This window comes from Elephas maximus, chromosome 1, assembly GCF_024166365.1.
Source record: "Elephas maximus indicus isolate mEleMax1 chromosome 1, mEleMax1 primary haplotype, whole genome shotgun sequence".
Lineage (NCBI taxonomy): Eukaryota > Metazoa > Chordata > Mammalia > Proboscidea > Elephantidae > Elephas > Elephas maximus.
Window position 1 is genome coordinate 22505057 of NC_064819.1, and position 18778 is coordinate 22523834.

An 18778-nucleotide genomic window follows, 5' to 3' on the forward strand; every position below is an offset into this window, starting at 1 on the left:
CTGTATAGTGTCCTTAAGTATTTTTGAAACATAATTGAAATCATGGTACAAGCTATTTTGTCACCTTTGATACCAGTCTTTTTCATGGTGAACCTATTAAGACCAATAAAGTGGCCAAGGCATGATATTAACCCATTAAAATCCATTGCCATTGAGTTGATTCTGACTCATAATGACCCTATAGGACAGAGTACAGCTGCCCCACAGAGTTTCCAAGGAGCTCCTGGTGGATTCAAACTGTTGACCTTTTGGTTAGCAGCCGTAGCACTTCACCGCTACACCACCAGGGTTTCCAAGGGATGATACTAGTACATGCAAATCCAGAATGTAGCCCCGACACTGTGTGGCTAGGTAAGGTCTTAGATTAAAAGCAAAAGGCAAACAAACATAACACTCTTCAAAGAAGAAGCCATCATGCTAACACCTTCTTCTAAGCAAAAGCTACTTACATTCCTCAGCTCAAGGTGTCAGTGACAGCATCACGTGTATGGTAGAAAATAGAAGAAGGTTGATTTTCCAAAATTTTTTTCCATATCCCTTCCTTTCCAAAAACAGGAATCTAAAACATTTTTAATGTCCTTAAAATTTTAGAAAGAATTCACTTTTAAAAAAGGTTGTTTGCATTTTGAGAGCTATAAATTTTAATTGTAGCATTGGCCAATGGGTGATTTATACCAGATCTTGACTAAAGAAAAAGTTCTATTTTAAAAATCTATAGTTCCTGGTCAGATATTAGAAAAAGGATAAGGACTCCAGTGGTGTCCAAATCAATCAGTTTTTTTGGATCTAGCATGGATTTACATCTAAATAGGAAAGGTAACTGAAATGGAAAGGGAAAAGGGGAAAAAAGTCACCACTTGAACAAATTTTTCAGTTGTAAACCATCTTGTTGACGTCTATTTTCTTAGAGTTTATTTTTAAATTGAGATATAATTCACATACTACAAAATTTGCCCTTTTAAAAAGTACTGTTCACTGTTATTTTAGTACATTCACAAGGACTTGCAACAATCACCCATCTCTAATTCTAGAATATTTTCATCACCCTGAAATGAAACCCCATTCCCATTAACAATCACTTCTTACCGAGTTTTGCTAAAGCAAAAGTCTTAATACTTTTCTTCTTAAAATTCGATTTTCTTAGATCCCTCCCTCAACAAAAATGGTTCTTAAATATTTATATAGATTGTCTTAGTCATCTAGTGCTGCTATAACAGAAATACCACAAGTAGATGGCTTTAACAAAAGGGAATTTATTTTTTCTCAGTAAAGTACACTAAAAGTCCCAATTCAGGGCATCAGCTCCAAGGGAAGGCTTTCTCTCTCTGTCAGCCTTCTCATCAGTCTTCCCCTAGACTAGGAGTTTCTCCCCACAGGGACCCCAGGTCCAAAGGACTCGCTCTGCTCCTGGCACTAGTTTCTTGGTGGTATGAGGTCCTCCTTCTCCTCTGCTCACTTCCCTTTCCTTTTTATTTCTTGAGAGATAAAAGGTGGTGCAGGCCACATCCCAGGGAAACACCCTTTACATTGGATCAGGGATGTGACCTGGGTAAGAGTGTTACAATTCCACCCTAATCCTCTTTAAATAAAATTACAATCAGAAAATGAAGGACAACCACACAATACTGGGAATCATGGTCTAACCAAGCTGACAGATTTTGAGGGGACCAATTCAATCCATGACATAGATAAATTATAGAAATAATCTCAAATAACAGATGAAATGATGTTGTTGTTGATTATATCTACAAAAATAAGAAGGATTATCAATGGGACAGTTTCCCAAAAGTTTTCCATGTCAATAAAATCCTCCCTGCCCCCATCATGATGATGATGATCATCGCCCCCATTTATATCGAGAACTTGCTATCTGGCAGGTATTCTATTAAGATATTCTATCTCATTTAATTTTGACAACAATCCTGTGAACTGGTCATTAATACTCACTCCTTTGTCCAATGAGAAAAACTTGAAGACTGGAGATGTGAAGTAGTGCCCTACAGTCATCTAGTTAAGTGTCAGACTTGAGAAGCAAACCCAGGTTCAGTTTGATTTGAAATCATAAGCCTTAACCACTGAGCTGTGCCAGATGCCAGGAGATGGATCAAAAGAAAACATAGCTAGATCTCAAAATAAAAACAGCATTTAAGTCCAAACGGGAATTTTATCCAAGAAACAGCGTGCTGAAAAAGGTTATGTAGTATTGACTCCTGTAAGCATCATCCCTGTGATTTATATATCTGCATGATTGAGTACTTATGGTGTATATTTGCATAAGGCTATAGAAACCAGACCTTCACTTGAAGTCCTTCTATTTTCATTATTTGATAATTAACTTATGAAACTGGAAATGGAAACAATTGCAAATTTAGGAAGTATAATTGATACTATAGAGACCTCATTTCCCTGGGCTTTTTTTGTTGTTGTTGTTGTTGGTCTTCCAGGATCATTATGCTAGACTAGTTAATTAAAGAATTCCATTCATCACTTTCCTGCTGGCTTGAGTTTCTCTTTGCTCCTTTCAAGGCCTCCTTCATTTTTCCCATACCTGAAACTATCTAGCATGCATGCGATTGATTCTCAGGAAAAACTGAATGCATGGTACATGCTACTTTTGTGTATAACTGCATTTATAGGTTTACAATAGATTTGATTAGGGCCTTCTCTGAAGGTGAGATATGGTTAACTCAATGTGGAAAAAAAGAAATCATGTAACTATTCTGCAATTCTGGGTGAAGCTTTCAATTAATTCAGCAGATATTCGTCGGTCATTTTCTATGTTCTCAGACTTGCCATGAAAGGGAACAAAGTGTGTTTGTGTGTGTTGTGTGTGTTGAGAAAATGCATATAAAACGTATCCCAGCTTATTGTGATATAAGACATAATGTGGTAAGTGCCTCAGAGTTCTCTGATTTTTCCAACTACATCAAAAGCCCCGTTTCAGGCATTATCGCAGTCTGTACCTTGCCTTTTTTGCCCCGTCACAGTTGTAGTTGTGCATTAGTTTGTGTGATTATTTGATGAACACTTTTTTTCCCACCTTGAGAGCAGAGTCTTTGAGGGCAGTGAGCGTATTTTTCTTCTTCACTGCATCTCTGGTGTTTTGCATGATGTCTGGAATGTAATAGGCATTCATTTGATATGTGCTGAATGAATAAATGAATAAACAAATTATGATAGAAGATTAAATTACAAAGAGCAAGGAGGAGAGTGTCCATATGAGATGGAGAGCACAAAGAATTACAATCTTTGAATTAAGGATTGTTCAAAAGGTGCATATTTTATAAAATATATAATGGGTTTATACATATCATATACTACCAATACATACCCAAACGGTTTGGGTATGTATTGGTAGTATAGGATACGTGTATAAACCAAAAAACCCAGTACCGTCGAGTCAATTCTGACTCATAAAAAAGACTCATAGCAACCCTATATAGATAGCAGTATATAAAATACATGTATAATAATTTTTTTTATAATAATGTGTATGCTACATATGTAATATTCGAAGATGGCCTTTTGAACACCAGAAGATGATGGGTGTACATCTGAGTGACTTCTCAACTGGCGCTTGGATTCTCTTGTCAGTTATCTAGTGCTGCTATAACAGAAATACCACAAGTGGATGACTTTAACGAAGTGAAATTTATTCTCTCACAGTTTAGGAGGCTAGAAGTCCAAATTCAGGGCACCAGCTCCAGGGGAAGGCTTTCTGTCTCTGTCAGCTGTGGGGGAAAGTCCTTGTCATCAATCTTCCCTGGTGGAGGAACTTCTTAGTGCAAGGACCCTGGGCCCAAAGGATGCGGTATTCTCCTGGCTCTTGTTTCTTGGTGGTAGGAGGTCCCCCTTTTGCTCTGCTTGTTTCTTTTATGTCTCAAAAGAGTTTGACTTAAGACACAACCTGATCTTGTAGATTGAGTCCTGCCTCATTAACATAACTGCCTCTAATCCTGCCTCATTAACATTATAGAGGCAGGATTTACAACACATAGGGAAATCACATCAGATGACAAAATGGTGGATAATCATACAATACTGTAAATCATGACCTAGCCCAGTTGACACATATTTTTGGGGGACACAATTCATAACATTCCACCCTTTGACGTTTAAAAATTCATGTCCTTACCACGTGTAAAACACATTCACTTCATCATATCATAGTAAAGGTTTTATGTCAACTCCAAGTCCAAAATTCAAAAATTCCTCTTCATCTCTGAAATCTAGAAAACAGGTTACCTGTTTCCAAAGTACAATGGTGGAACAGGTACAAGTTAGACAGTTCCATTACAAATGGGAAACCTGGAGGGAAAGAAGGGATAATAGGCACCAAGCAAGTCAGCAGAACACATTACATTAGCTCTCAAGGCTTGAAAACAATCCTCTGTTTCCGAGACCATTTACACAATGGCCCAGCCCTCCAGACTCTGGGTTATTGGCCACACTCTCTGGATTCTGAGTGGAGAATCCTCAGCCCTGAGCTTCAGCTCTGCCTTCCAGACCCACTGGAAGGACAACTCTGCTCCTTCACGTTTTGGCAGGCCCATTCTCCTAGCCCATGTAAGTGATGACGCCACTCTTTGAGGCTGAGGCAGCTCTGCTTCCTGTGTTCCTTGTATCTTTAGCTTCTGCTCCCTGGTTCCTTGGCTTCTTGGCCCCTTGGGCTTCACTGCCCAAATCTGCCCTTCTGGGACAAGTGTTCCAAAGCTCTGTAACTCCATCAATAAGTGCCTAGAGGTACCCCACTCCACCAGTAAACTTTGGCCAGAAGTCACTCAGCTATCTTGTACCATTGGTTGGCTCCAGCGCTGTCTAGTGCTGGTCTCCTGGTTCTGCTGTTGCCATTTCTCTGCTGCTGCTTCTCACTCTCTGTGCCATCTCCAGTGTAATGGCTCTCGTCACTTCCTTCTGAGTCCTCACCAGAATTGCCTTTGATGTCCATAATTTCACCAACAGTCTCTTCAATGCAATCTAGGCTTTTACTATTATTAGGCACTCTAAAACTCATCCAGCCTCTATCTGTTCACAATTTCATAACCGCTTCCACATTTTACGTATCTGTTAGAGCAGCACCCCACTCTCATTACCAAATTCCGTCTTAGTCATCTGGTACTGCTAAAACAGAAACACCACAAGTGGATGGCTTTAACAAATAGAAATTTATCCTATCACAGTCTATGAGGCTAGAAGTCCAAATTCAGGGCACCAGCTCCAGGGGAAGGCTTTCTTTCTCTGTCAGCTGTGGGGGAAAGTTCTTGTCATCAATCTTCCCCTGGTGGAGAAGCTTCTCAGTGCAGGAACCTCATGCCACCAGGAATGAAAAACCAGTAGGAGAGCGTGTCCTTAGGACCCAAGGTCCCTGTGCTGAGAAGCTCCTCAACTGTGAAGACTGATGACAGGGACTTTCCCCCAGAGCCGACAGAGAAAGAAAACCTTCCACTGGAGCTGGTGCCCTGAACTCAGACTTCTGGCCCCCTAAACTGTGAGAAAATAAATTTCTCCTTGTTAAAGTCATCCACTTGTGGTATTTCTGTCATAGCAGCACTAGATAGCCAAGAAACATAGGAACACAGGAAGTTGGCCTTCTGAACACCAGAAGATGATGGGTGTGCATCTGGCTGATCTCTCAACTGGCACTTGGATTCTCTTGCTACTCTATCAGACGTAAAGGCTATAACCAAAACAAACCAGCTGTTATAGTGTGAATGTTTTATGCTAAGGGATATGCACAGGTAAGCCCCCAAAAGGGGCACCTAATCTAGTTAGGGAAGGATTCTTGGCAGATGTGACTCTGGATCCAGTTCTTGAAAGAAGGCGGAGTATTCCAGGCAATAGTAATGGCATGTGCAAAGACAGGTAGACATGAAATAATGTAACTCAAGGCTATGAATGGGGTTACGTTCATGTAGAGGATGTTATCCAGGGCCTATGTACCAAAAAACAAACAAACAAAAAGAAAAAAAAAAAAACAGCCTTCATCAAGTTGATTCCATGTCAGAATAGAACTGTGTTCCACAGAGTTTTCAATAGCTGATTTTTCAGAAGTAGATCGCCAGGCTTTTCTTCGGAGGCACCTCTGGGTGAACTCAAACCTTCAACCTTTCAGTTAGCAGCCAAGCACGTGAACCATTTGCACCACCCAGGGACTCCAAAACCTTAAGTACCAAGCTTAAATTGTCTAACTCTATCTTGAATGCTATGAAAGTTTTTGAAGAGCAAAATCCTTCAGTATTTGAGTTTCAGAGTAATTATTTTAGCAGTGTGGGGGTTCCATTGAAGGTAGTTGGACTGTTTTCCATAAGGATGTTATAATAATCAGGGAAGAAATGACAAGGGTCTGAAATAAGGCAGGAACAAAGAAGACAGAGTGGAAGGAAAGTATATGGGGGATGTTAAGGAAATAGTGTCTATTACACTCAGACTGATTGAAGGAAAGCTAGCAAGAAGAGTCTAGGATAGCTCACAGGTTTTTGAATTTGGAACCTGGATAGATGATGCAGTCATTTGCTAAAATATGGAGTTCAACAGGTTTTGGGAAGAAAGAGACAAGTTCAGTTGTAGATAGGTTATTTTGGAAGTACATTTACCAGTGGCTTTTGATTCTGACTCATGTTGACTCCATGTGTGTCAGAGTAGAACCATGCCCCATAGGGTTTTCAGTGACTGATTTTTTGGAAATAGATTGTCAGGGCTTTCTTCCAAGGTGCCTTTTGGTGGACTTGAACTGCCAATCTTTCAGTTAACAGTGGAGTGCATTAATTGTTTACACCACCCAAAGACCTTACACCAACCATCAATTTCGACTCATAGCGACCCTATAGGACAGAGTAGTCCTGCCCCATAGGGTTTTCAAGGAGCAGCTGGTGGATTTGAACTGCCAACCTTCTGTTAGCAGCTGAATGCTTAACCACTACACCACCAAGGTTCTGTCCAAAGATCTTAAAAAACCAAAAACCAAACCCATTGCCATCAAGTCGATTCCAACTCATAGTGACCCTAGAGGATGGAGTAGAACTGCCCTATAGGGCTTCCAAGGAGAGCCTGGTAGATTCAAACTGCTGACCTTTTGGTTTAGCAGCTGTAGCTCTTAACCACTACGCCACCAGGGTTTCCCCCAAAGATGTTAGGAACATCTAAATGGATCTTTCTAGAAAATCCTGGAAAAGTGTAATTAAACCTATGAAATGATCTTGTCAGCAGACAGATTAAAAAGCCATCAATAGTCCAAGAAATTTAATATGGAAAAGAATGCTCAAGAAAAGTAAAAAGAGTATAAAAGATTACTGGCTACAACCCTGGGAAATAGTAACACGTGGGGAATAGAAGAAAGAAAACTGTGAAGTTCAATGGAGAATCCAAAGAAAAACCAAAAAGAAAATGGCATATCTGAAGACAAGGCGTAAGAGTTTCAGGAAAGAAAAGAGTGATCAATAATTTTAACTTAAATGATTCCTTTTTTTTTTTTATAATTAGGACAAAAATGTGTCCAGTGAATCTGGAATAACCTAGCTTGTGGTGATTTTATAAGAAGTTCAGTGGGGTTGTGTGGGCAAAGGCACCACTGGATAGGTTTAGGAAAGAACCAGAAGTGCTAGACCTGAGATAGTATGGTCAGGTCCTCTTTAAGATGTCTGTCTGCTTATGGGAGTGAGGAGACAGAGTACAGAATGAGAACAGACAATCAGAAGAGGGTTTTGAAAATTTACATGAGAATGTGGCGTTCTCGGGTTCAACACAATCACATAGTTGTGTGTATATATATATTTGTGAGAGTATTTGTGGATATAGCAAGCACCTTATCGGGGGCTGTTGAGTTAATTCTGTCTCATGGTGACTCCATGTGACATAGGAGAACTGCCCCATGTGTTTTCTTGGCTGTAGTCTTTATGGAAACAGATTGCCAGGTCTTTCTCCCACAGAACCCCTGGATGGGTTCAACCACTAACCTCTTAGCTAGCTGCTGATCACCTTAAAAGGGGCTAAAAAAAAATCACTCTCCAAATTACATCGCCATCAAATCTTCAATATTACTGTAATTAATGTCACTAGTTCTCACTTTCTCTCATCCTCTGCCCCACCCCCACAACCCTAGGTCCGTGAGCACTTGTATCAGATCAGTTCAAAGCTTCCCATAATGAGAGTTAGCCCAAGCCCTAAACTAAGACACTCTCACATGCCCCTATTTTGAGAAATGACACCAGTAAAAACCTCGTAGCTCAGTGTAAAGGCAAGTCTCATTTTTATTGTTGTCAGATCTTTAAATGAATGGCTGAACTTTGCTTCTGGTAAGCAAATAATTTCCAGAGAAAGGGGAAATGTCCTGGAATCATTTCTATGCATTTGATCAAATAAGTTTGATTCTGATGCTATCAAAACCAGAGGCCACAGCAAAGTGTCTTATAAACATATTGCCCTGGGAGCTTGTGTCCTGAGTTATGGATTCATAGCTCTGCCACTGGGAGCCATGGAACTTTAGGGAAGTCACCTGTCCCTGCCCTTTGTCTTCTTTCCTGTTAAAGGGTGGAGCTAGGTAATACGTGCCATGCCTGGTTTGACTTTCTGTTGAAATTTTATTCCTTGAAACACTGAATGAAGCCATTTCGTATATAAACTTCCTTTTCCTGCCTATGTTTTGGAAGGACTTACCTCTCAACAAATTTCACTATTTTGGTGTGTTGTCCATTCTTTTCATCCCTCCTGGGCAAGCATAATTTTTCCCCTTCTCTACGTTCTCGTGATGCTTTTCATACTTCTCTACCCATATCAACATGATTTGTATAGCTATCTGTTCTTTCTCATCCCCTCTAAACAGTGAGATGGACTTAGTAACATATAATAACATTTAACAAGGTTGTTATTTGGAGAGGATTGAAAATGTGAAAGCTAAAAGGGGTCGGGGTTAGTGAGGGGACTTTATCACTGTTTTGGTATCTCTAACACATTTGCTGGAATACATGCGGCATGGCAGAATCAAACACAGGCTATTTTAATTATATAGTAGTAACTATTTTTCTCGATGTCATCTAAATTTAAGGCTTCACTTTAATACATGGGAAACCCTGGTGGCATAGTGGTTAAGTGCTACAGCTGCTAACCAAAAGGTCGACGGTTCAAATCCAGCAGGAGCTCCTTAGAAACTCAATGGGGCAGTTCTATTCTGTCCTATATGGTCTCTATGAGTTGGAATCAACTTGAGGGCAACAGATTTTGGTTTTTGGTTTTAATACATGAGTACATAATTTAAAGTTAAAATAAGAGTTGTTACTTTTCATGGCTGTCGAGTTGGCTGTGACTCATGATAATCCCACATCTAACAGAATAAAATACTGCTCTGTCCTGCACCATCCTCTTGATGTCCCAGCATGTTGCTTTCCAACCTAGAGGGCTCGTCTTCCAGGATCACGTCAGACAGTGTTCAGTAGCGATACATAGGGGTTTCGTGGCTAATTTTTGGAAACAGATCGCCAGAACTTTACCTTAGTCTAGAAGTGCCACTAAAACCTGTCCACCATGAGTGACCCTGCAGGTATTTGAAATACCAGTGGTATTGCTTCCAGCATCATGGCATTGCACAAGCCAACACAGTACAGCAAATTGGCAGACGGGGTAAGAATAATATTTCAGATTTAAGGCACTTAGGAATTTTCTTACCTTTTATTTCATACACCCCCTTCATCTTAGAAGGTAAGGCTTATTGATAGTTAAATGCTTTTTTGATACCAACATTCTTTCATTAGGCACTGACTAGGTACAATTCTCACTTAAGCCTTCTGCTTCTCAGGCCATCAACAACTTATCTTGTTAGAGGCTTAGAAATGACATTTCTTGTGCTGGTGTACTGCCTTCTCTCTTCCTGAATTTTTGTATTTTCATCAGGCTTAGTAACATAGTTTTTAAACCAAAACAAAATTTATATATTTAGTTTTGTTTTAAATGTATTCTCTATTTTGAAGATGTAATATATACATCTGTACAAAGTTTTAAACATACAAAATGGAATGCAGTCAGAAGGAAGTCTCTCTCTCTCCCCTGACTTCAGCTCCATAGTCCACATCTCTGAGATTACGACTGACAGCAGGTTCTTGTGTACCTTTCCAGAAAGAGTCCATGAATTTATAAACATAAAGGTCTCAGTGTTCTTTGTGTTCTGTATCACACAAATTGTAATATAATATATTTACTTGAATAAATGTATTTATTACATGCTTAGGTACTAAAATATACAAAAATGAAAGAAATGGGCAACTAAGTTGGTAGGTAAAGGAGCTTATAATCCTTTTGAGAGGAAATAAATCCCATGACAGAGAAACTTCCAAAAAAAACCACTGCTGTCAAGTCGATTCCAACTCATAGCGACCCTAAAGGACAGAGTAGAACTGCACCCAACGAATTTCTGAGGAGCTTCTGGCAGACTTGAACTGCTGACCTCTTGGTTGGCAGCTGTAGCATTTAACCAATACACCACCAGGGCTTCCAGGGAAACCACAGTGTGCTATATATACTTAAAGGAAGTTCTGACTGGTTTTTAATTCGGAGAGGAGTGAGAGACCTCAGGAAGATTTCTCATTTAGAGTGCTGTGGAATTTGTGGTAGGCCTTAAAGAATGTGTGGGATCGTGAGGGTTAGAGAAGTGTTCTGGTGATAGGAGACTAGGTGGGACCACTCATTTGGAACTGTTGCCTATCAAACTTGGATTTGAAGGTATTTTTAAGACAAGAGACACTGACATACAGGCATGGTCTGTACCCTTGCAGAGTCAATGGAATATACAAGTACCTAGAACAAAGGTGGAAACCCTGGTGGCGTAGTGGTTAAGTGCTATGGCTGCTGACCAAAAGGTTGGCAGTTCAAATCCACAAGGTGCTCCTTGGAAACTCTATGGGGCAGTTCTACTCTGTCCTATAGGGTTGCTATGAGTTGGAATCGACTCGATGGCATTGGGTTTGTTTTTTTTTTTTACTTAGAACAAAGGTATGATGTTAGATATACTGATTCTGATCTTTTCGTTTATATGTTTGTGGTGACAAGGTGTGTGCGGAGCAGAACTGCTCCATAGGGTTTTCAAGGCTGTGATCTTTCAGAAGCAGATCACCAGGCCTGCCTTCTGAGGCACCTTGGGGTGAGTTCGAACCACCGACCTTCCAGCTAGTAGTCAACTGCTTAACCAGGGATTGCCAGAATCAATTAGACAGCAACTACTACAACAAGTTTGTATGTTGCTTTGGTTTCTTTGTGAAAATAGAGTTGATTTCCATCAGACATTTTGGCATTAAAATCCTCATTAGGCTTCCATGAAGATAAATGCACTGATTAATTGCACAGCTGATGCCAAGAGTCAACAGATTCCCATGTTTAATATGAAAAGAAAACCGATAAGTCGTCACCTAAAAAAACACCTCATACAGTGATTAATCCCTACAAACTATGAGTAAGTAAGTGTCTTAGTCATCTAGCGCTGCTGTAACAGAAATACCACAAGTGGATGGCTTTAACAAAGAGAAGTTTATTTCCTCACAGTAAAGTAGGCTAAAAATCCAAATTCAGGGCATCAGCTCCAGGGGAAGTCTTTCTGTCTCTGTCGGCCTTCTCATCAATCTTTCCCTGGACTAGGAGCTTTTCTGTGCAAGGATCCCGGGCCCAAAGGACACGCTCGGCTCCCGGCATTGCTTTCTTGGTGGTATGAGGTCCCCAACTCTCTGCTTGCAGGCCACACCCCCAGGGAAACTCCCTTTACATTGGATTAGGGATGTGACCTTAGTAAGGGTGTCACAATCCCACCCTAATCCTCTTTAACATAAAATTACAATCACAAAATGGAGGACAACCACACAATACTGGGAATCATGGCCCAGCCAAATGGATACACACATTTTTTTTGGGGGGGGGGAGTGGGCACATAATTCAACCCATGACAGTAACTCCTTTAAAAAAGGAAAAACTGAAGTACTAAGAATTTAAACAAAATCATTAAAACTAGAGCACTAGACTTCACAATCCCTCTGAGAAAGCACTAAATTATTTTATTTTGAAAGCACACTGGCACTAGTGGTTGATCCAAGGTCTTTAAGTCAACTAGGGAACAGAAAGAATGGTTAACTGGAAAACCCTTCATTAGAGACTGATAGAATAATGAAAATTTTGGTAATTAAGACCATAATGTATCTTCAGTTTAAAATTAAAAATGATTGCCAGTGAAAGTGGAATTTGGGCTTACAGAATGATACACAGAATTTAGAAAATTTGAAGGTTTTTGGTCAAACTAAAATATCCCACTTTCCTCCAATCCATTGTACTTCCGCAGTACCCTATTTTTGTTTGTTTTATTTTGTCTTGCTTTTGGATGTTACAGTACATGTAAAAATGTGTTTTCCTTAAGAACCAGCCAAGATGCTTTAGGAAAGCTGTACTGTAATTGTGGAACACTGGGTAAAAATGATATGAGGAGTTGCTTTAAAAAGCATGTATATCAGAGTCCTGATAGGTATAAAACCTTTATATATTTTTTAAACTAGGTCTAAGTAATGAAATTCCAGATGATCAATTTCCTCTTCTACCACTTTGAGCAAATGTCCATAACATAATATATAGTCAGAAAATATTTTGCATTAAAATGTTATGTGCTCTCTCCGGTTTAATCTGAACTCATCTGCAAGTGCAATAACAAAAATACCTGCGTAGGTAATCCCTGTCTGTCTTTTCAAGTACCACCGTGATCCATTTTCTCTGAGATGAATACACCTGGCCAGAAGAATCACTGTGAGAGGCATTTAAACAAGAGAGCAGGCCATTTGAATTTTTAGTGTGGCTGGGTTGGCTTTCCTGCCCTGTCTTTTAAGAGTTCACAATACCCTTGTGAAGTAAGAAGATTCTAACTTAAACACTTCCTATACCAAATAATGGAGCCCTGGTGGCACAGTGGTTAAGAGCTATGGCTGCTAACCAAAAGGCTGGGAGTTTGAATCCACCAGCCGCTCCTTGGAAACCCTATGGGGCAGTTCTCATCTGTCCTATAGGATCAGCTATGAGCTGGAATATTTTGTTGTTGTTAGGTGCCATCGGGTTGGTTCCAACTCATAGTGACCCTATAGGACAGGATAGAACTGCCCCATAGGATTTCCAAGGAGTGGCTGGTGGATTCGAGCTGCTGACCTTTTGGTTAGCAGCCAAGCTCTTAGCCACTATGCCACCAGGGCTCCAACATATATATACCAAATAATAAAGCCACTGTGTGAGACTATTAAGGAGAACCCAGAACCTAGGGAAGTTACTTAATAATAATACCTTGTCTTGCAAAGATAATTAGAATCTTCAAAGCACTTTCACATACTTTACCTCATTGGATTCTTGCAACAGCCACGCCAGGTAGGCAGGGGACACGTTGTGAATGAAACTTGAGGTTCACAAGGCCATGTGTGTTTTAAAATCACACTTGCACCCACTCACTCTCCTCAGGTCCGCTGGAGGAGGGGAACCAGGGCCTCATCTTATTCCTTTGCTACTCTCTCAAAGTAAAGAAATAGCTCTAAGCATTAGGCTCCAGAGCAGAAGAGTGCTACCGGAAAGCTCTTTGCCTTCTGCTGCAGCAGGAAGGGCTATTTTTAGATGTTTTCCTTTTGCTAATTGTCTCTCCCCCATTGGGGAATTTCTATGGGTAGAATACCCAGATGAGCCAAGTTTCTCACTAATTTCTGCAGAGATTGGAAAGAAGAAGGCCATGGCTTGGGCTGCCCTGAAGCCTTTGAACCTTCCCAGTAATGACAGTGTGGTGGCAAGATCTTCAATGACCTTGGAGCCCACACAGCTTTGGTGACCCCACTAAACAATGGGACTAAGAGGTGAATGGAAGGGAAGGCTGGACTTATCTCTCTGAGTCTTGGAACCACCTCAAATGATGTTGTCTGCAGCTCAGTTCTGAACGTAGCTAAGAAGTTATGGAGCCGGTGGCAGTTGTGGGCTCAAGAGGCCCTCTAGATATTCCTGGCTTTCTTTTACCATCTTTGAGAGGAAAAAGGAAGAGACTTCTGAAAGTGTATTTCTACAGGCAACTTCAACCTTGAGCTTCGACCTTTAGGAAAGTTCAAAGAACTCAGAATGTTTAAGCCCAGAAAAAAGGGTGATGACAACCATTTTTATTCTCTTTCAGGCAAGAGCTAACCAGCTAGTACTGGGCAACCTTTGGGACTTGATCAGTATTACCGATTCAGTAACAATGGGTTAGTCAGTTTGGGCTTTGATATCAGGGTAAAGCTTCTGATAGGTTTTGTGCAACGGACTACCTGGGGAGGTAGTGAGTTCTCCATCATGTGGACTGTGCAAGCAGAATTGCAGACACTGGCATGGAACCTGGCATTCATTGGAAAGTGAAAGTGATCCAAAACTCTACAGATGGAAAACCAAAACCAAACTTGTTGCCCTAGGAGTAGGTTCTGATTTATATTGACTCTATAGAACAGAGTAGAAATGCCCCATAGGGTTTCCAAGGAGCAGCTGGTGTATTAGAAATGCCGACCTTTTGCCTGGCAGCTGAGCTCTAAACCGCTGCGCCACCAAGGCTCCATTGCTAACACTAGTATAGCATTTGTATACCAAGTGTTTTCTTAACCCTCAAGAAGGGATGTGCAAGGCAGGTGCTCTTTTCTTAGAGGCGAGGAAACTGATGCACAGAGAAGTAGTAAGTTAAAGGTCACACAGCTTGTAGATATTCGAACTTGGCCGCTTGTCTCCAGAGTCTGTACTCTCAGCCACTTGCTGCATTGCTGAGTGCCTTCGAAGGTCTCTTCTTGCCCTGGATCCCGACATACCTGTATGCCTCTTCCAAAGCACTTCCAACAGGGTATTTATGGCCTCAGAGAATCGCAACAAAAACAGAGCTAAAGGGGTTGCTGGGGGGGAAATTGAGGACTTCAAACCCACAGGAAAGCCCACTGGACATCTTTGGGGGCGGCTGGCAGCAGAGCCTTCCAGAATACGCACGCCAACGTACAGCGCTGTCCTTCCTGATTTGCCAGTACACCTGCCTCTCCCTCTCGCGTTTCTTTTTGGCATCCCTTCCCGCTGCACCTGCCTGCCTACTGCACCTGTGCTAAGCTTTTCCAGGAGACGGGAAGGCACCGGGACAAATAACCACGAAGCTGCCAATTCTTCATTCCACACCCTCTTCCCTACCTTAATTTAGAGGGAGGGAAAGAGACGCCCAGAGTGTAAGGGACTTATCCAAGGTCACAGAGCCCTGACCAGAAAATCCAGGTGGCCAGGCTCCCACACCGTCGCTCTGTCCATGCCTGGGCACACCTTCGTTCTCACCCTTCTCACCCGCTCCCGGGAGCTTCCTTGATTCCACACCCCCCGCCTCCCCACCCCCGCCCCAGTTCCCCGGAGTCGCTTCTGACGCTCCGCAGCCTCCAGGGTCCAACCCTTCCTGCGGGCGCTCCCCTTCCGCCGGATTCCCACGCCGGAGTCGCCCTCGGCCAGCGCGCCGCCCACGGGAGCGCTGCCTTCCGGGCTTGTTCCGCGCGCTGCCCTGGCCCCATGGAACCCCTGTCCGCGCCCAGTGGCCTTAGACGGCCGGGGCACTGAGGCGAACGGGCGCCCAGGGCCCGCCTCCCACCGCCGAGAGCCGGACCCCTGCCCTGGTCCCTCCTGGCGCCGGCACCTGGAAGGAGGTGACGTCCTCCGCCTAGCCTGTCCCCTCACCCTCCCGCCCTCAGACAAGCCGCCTCCTTCGGAAAGTCCCAAAGTGTCACGGTCGAGCCCACTGGGGTGTGGCTGCGCCCCCGGCGCGCAGCGCTTCCTCCCAGCTGGTTGCGCGCAGCCCCAGGTCCGGCCGGCTAGGTGCGCGAACTGCTGTCCACCTGGGACGCGCGCGCCATGGCCTCTGCCCCCCGATGCCCCAGGGAAGCCGCCTTTTGGTTGGACAATTAGTGGAGGTGGGGCGGGGAGTTGACGAACCCCAAACACGCGCTTCTCCATGAAGATTCTTGAGCTTTCTCTGAAGAAAGGAGTGCATATGCTGCAGTGTCTCTGTGGAAGGAGCCTGAGGTCCAGCAACAGCCTAAGTGGTGAGAAAATGGTCTTTCCCCTGCTTTCAAACACAGCATTGCTTCCCTCCCCTCCTCTCGGCCCCCCTTTCTGCCTCCCTCCGCTCCTTTATTCTGCCCTGGATGGGGTGAAAGGAGGGCGTTTCCTTACTGGGGAGAGATAATGGCCCTGTCACCGGTTCTGTCTTTTTTTTTTTTTTTATCCCTTAAGTCATCACCGCTTTATAGAACGCGTTACCTCTCACCAACCGCCTGAACTGGAACCCGCGGGTCTCTTTTCCAGGGGTGCTTAAAGCGACCTGCTTTCGCACTTGCTCGCGGCTCTTTGCTTGTGATTTGCGAGGGCGGCGTGCGACTCGGAGTTGTTCCGTGTCTCCTCTAAGAAGTTGCAGGTGCGTTCGACTGGAGAGGGGACTTTTAAACAGGTGGCTGGCGAGGCAGGTATCTTTGCCTTTTCTTGCTTTGTCTGAAAAGTAGACAGGTGGCTGTCTTCAGAGGGTGCATTGGGCCCTAGGCATCAAGCGATTTCTGTCCTAGGTGCTGAAACCGGAGACTCCCAGTTAGCCCTGTGCTTACCTCACTGGATCCCTCAGGAAAGACACGGGGTGGGCGCGGGGGTTGGGGGGAGGGAGAAAGGAAGTCAAGACTGTTTGGAATGACCTGCGGGATTGAGAAAAATCCTGAAAATTTTTAATTAAAAAAAAAAAAGCCCGTGATTCTTTTCTACTGAAGCTTTGCAAATGGTGTGCTGTTTCACCACATTTTTAATATTGTCCACTCTAATTTTTTTTTTTAAGGTGTAAGTTCCTTTTAGGATGATTAGGTCTATTAATCTTACAACTGGTAATCTGGTTTCTGTGTCATTTGGTTTTCCCTTTACAAAATGAGGCTAGAGTGGGAGAAATGAGGGGAGGTGCCCTACAACGTCTAAACAAGTCTTAAAAAAAATCTTTTTTTTTTTTTTTTTGCCCTTAAAATCCAAATGACTTTAATTTCCTGAAATTTAACAGCGTTATCATAGATTTTGTGTTTAGAAGTGCTTATGTTATTCTGGGGGATCTGATTCATTGGGTTTTGTACCTATTTTCACTCTGCTCTGGAGCTCTGTAAATTATATTTGGAAGGATTAGAATATATATAGGTTTCCTTCATCCTGTCTAAAACTTGGCCTTTCTGGTTATGCACCACTCTTAAAAAAAGAAAACTATTAAAGAACAATTAGGTAATTTGACTATGTGTGAAATATGAGAACATGCACTTTAAAACTGACATCAGCAAAGAGATCTCATGTTTTTACTTCTGTTCAAGTCAGAAGATCATTTAGACATTCTGTTGTTTTTTTTTTTGCCACTATATTTGAAAGTGAAAAAAGTGTCATTCCAGTACACTCTAAAATAAGAGGCTTTATGTTGTAGTTTTCTGTTTCCATAATACATATTTCAGGAAACCAGGAGAGAGGTTGGTTAATATCGTTTCAACTTTCCTGGCCCACGTGAAGTAAAATGTGACTAGACGTTAACTTAGATACATGTTTCCTAGATACAGAAAATTCTAAGGCATGCATGATGTGGAATAAAGACAAAACACTTTTTCATGTAAAAGTAAGTAAGGTGTTCAATTTACAGGCAGAGTCAGTTTTCCAAATAGCAACAGATCCAAAAAGAAGAGACAGTCTGAGTAATGGGACAACATAAATTGTTCCAAGACCATGGGACTTAGAGTCAGTAGACCTAGTCATGAGATGATCTCAACAGAGACACAAAAAAAATCTGTGAAAGTAAGTAATTTCATCTGAAAAAGTGGAAATAACGATAGCTGTAACCTGGTTCCTCTATCTGACTTCATCCTTGACTTAACATTTGACTCTATGAAAATGGTTACATTTTATTTATACACATATTTTTACTTCATGGAGGAGATATTTGAGGGAACCATTACTCTAGAGTAAACGAGAGAGTCCCAACTAGTAGAGACAAAGACGACTTCCCCACCCTTTCCACAGAGGTAATATATCAAGTTATTGAAAGATTGTCTTTGTTTGAATTGTGGCTCTTACTAGCTTATGATCTTGGGTAACTTATGTGACCTTGCTGTTCCTCAGTTTGTCCATAAATGGAAATTCTAAATGCTAGTACTCCCTCATAGGTTGCTATAAAGATTAAATGAGTTAATAGTAGCTAAAGATTATTGGTTTTATTTAAAGATTATTGAACTCTTCCTGTGTTCCAGGCACTGCTCTAAGAACTCTGAGCCTATCAAGTAGGACATGCTCAGTGTATTTTAGATATTATTATTATGTAGTATTTTAAAGTTATTTATTTCATGTGACTTTCACCATTAGCAAGACCTCACCGCAATTCTGCATGTAATATTGCTGTGTAACTGTACACATACAAAATGGGGTTAAAAAACAAACAAACAAACAAACAAACCATTGTCATCCATATCAACCCTATAGGACAGAGTAGAACTGCCTTGTAGTGTTTCCAAGAAGCAGCTGGTGGATTCAAATTGCCGACCTTTTGGTTAGCAGCCCAGCTCTTAACTACTGTGCCATCAGGGCTCCAAATTGGGGTAAAGACATCAGAAAATTTTCACAGGGCAAATCTATAAAAATGGAGCTGTAATCTACCATCCTAATCTTTTTTTTTCCTAACTTACCCAGAGAGGCATACAATAATACTTTGGGCAGTGTCAACAGAATTCTATGCCACCTACTTATTCACCATTATTTT

At 41.9% G+C, this 18778-nt stretch overlaps 1 protein-coding gene across 3 annotated transcripts in view; it reads left to right on the top strand.

The window, feature by feature from the left end:
• Nucleotides 1-18778, top strand: part of FGF12 (fibroblast growth factor 12) — a 605554-nt gene that overhangs the window by 185924 nt on the left and 400852 nt on the right. Inside the window, exon 1 of one of the 3 annotated variants that reach the window (XM_049880293.1) lies at nt 15513-16064. The exons of the other annotated variants lie outside the window; for them this stretch is intronic. Within the exon in view, the coding sequence (XP_049736250.1) occupies nt 15974-16064 (91 nt within the window). The 5' untranslated portion in view covers nt 15513-15973. Of the gene's footprint in view, nt 1-15512; nt 16065-18778 lie in introns of those variants that run through there. 3 annotated transcript variants of the gene reach the window in all.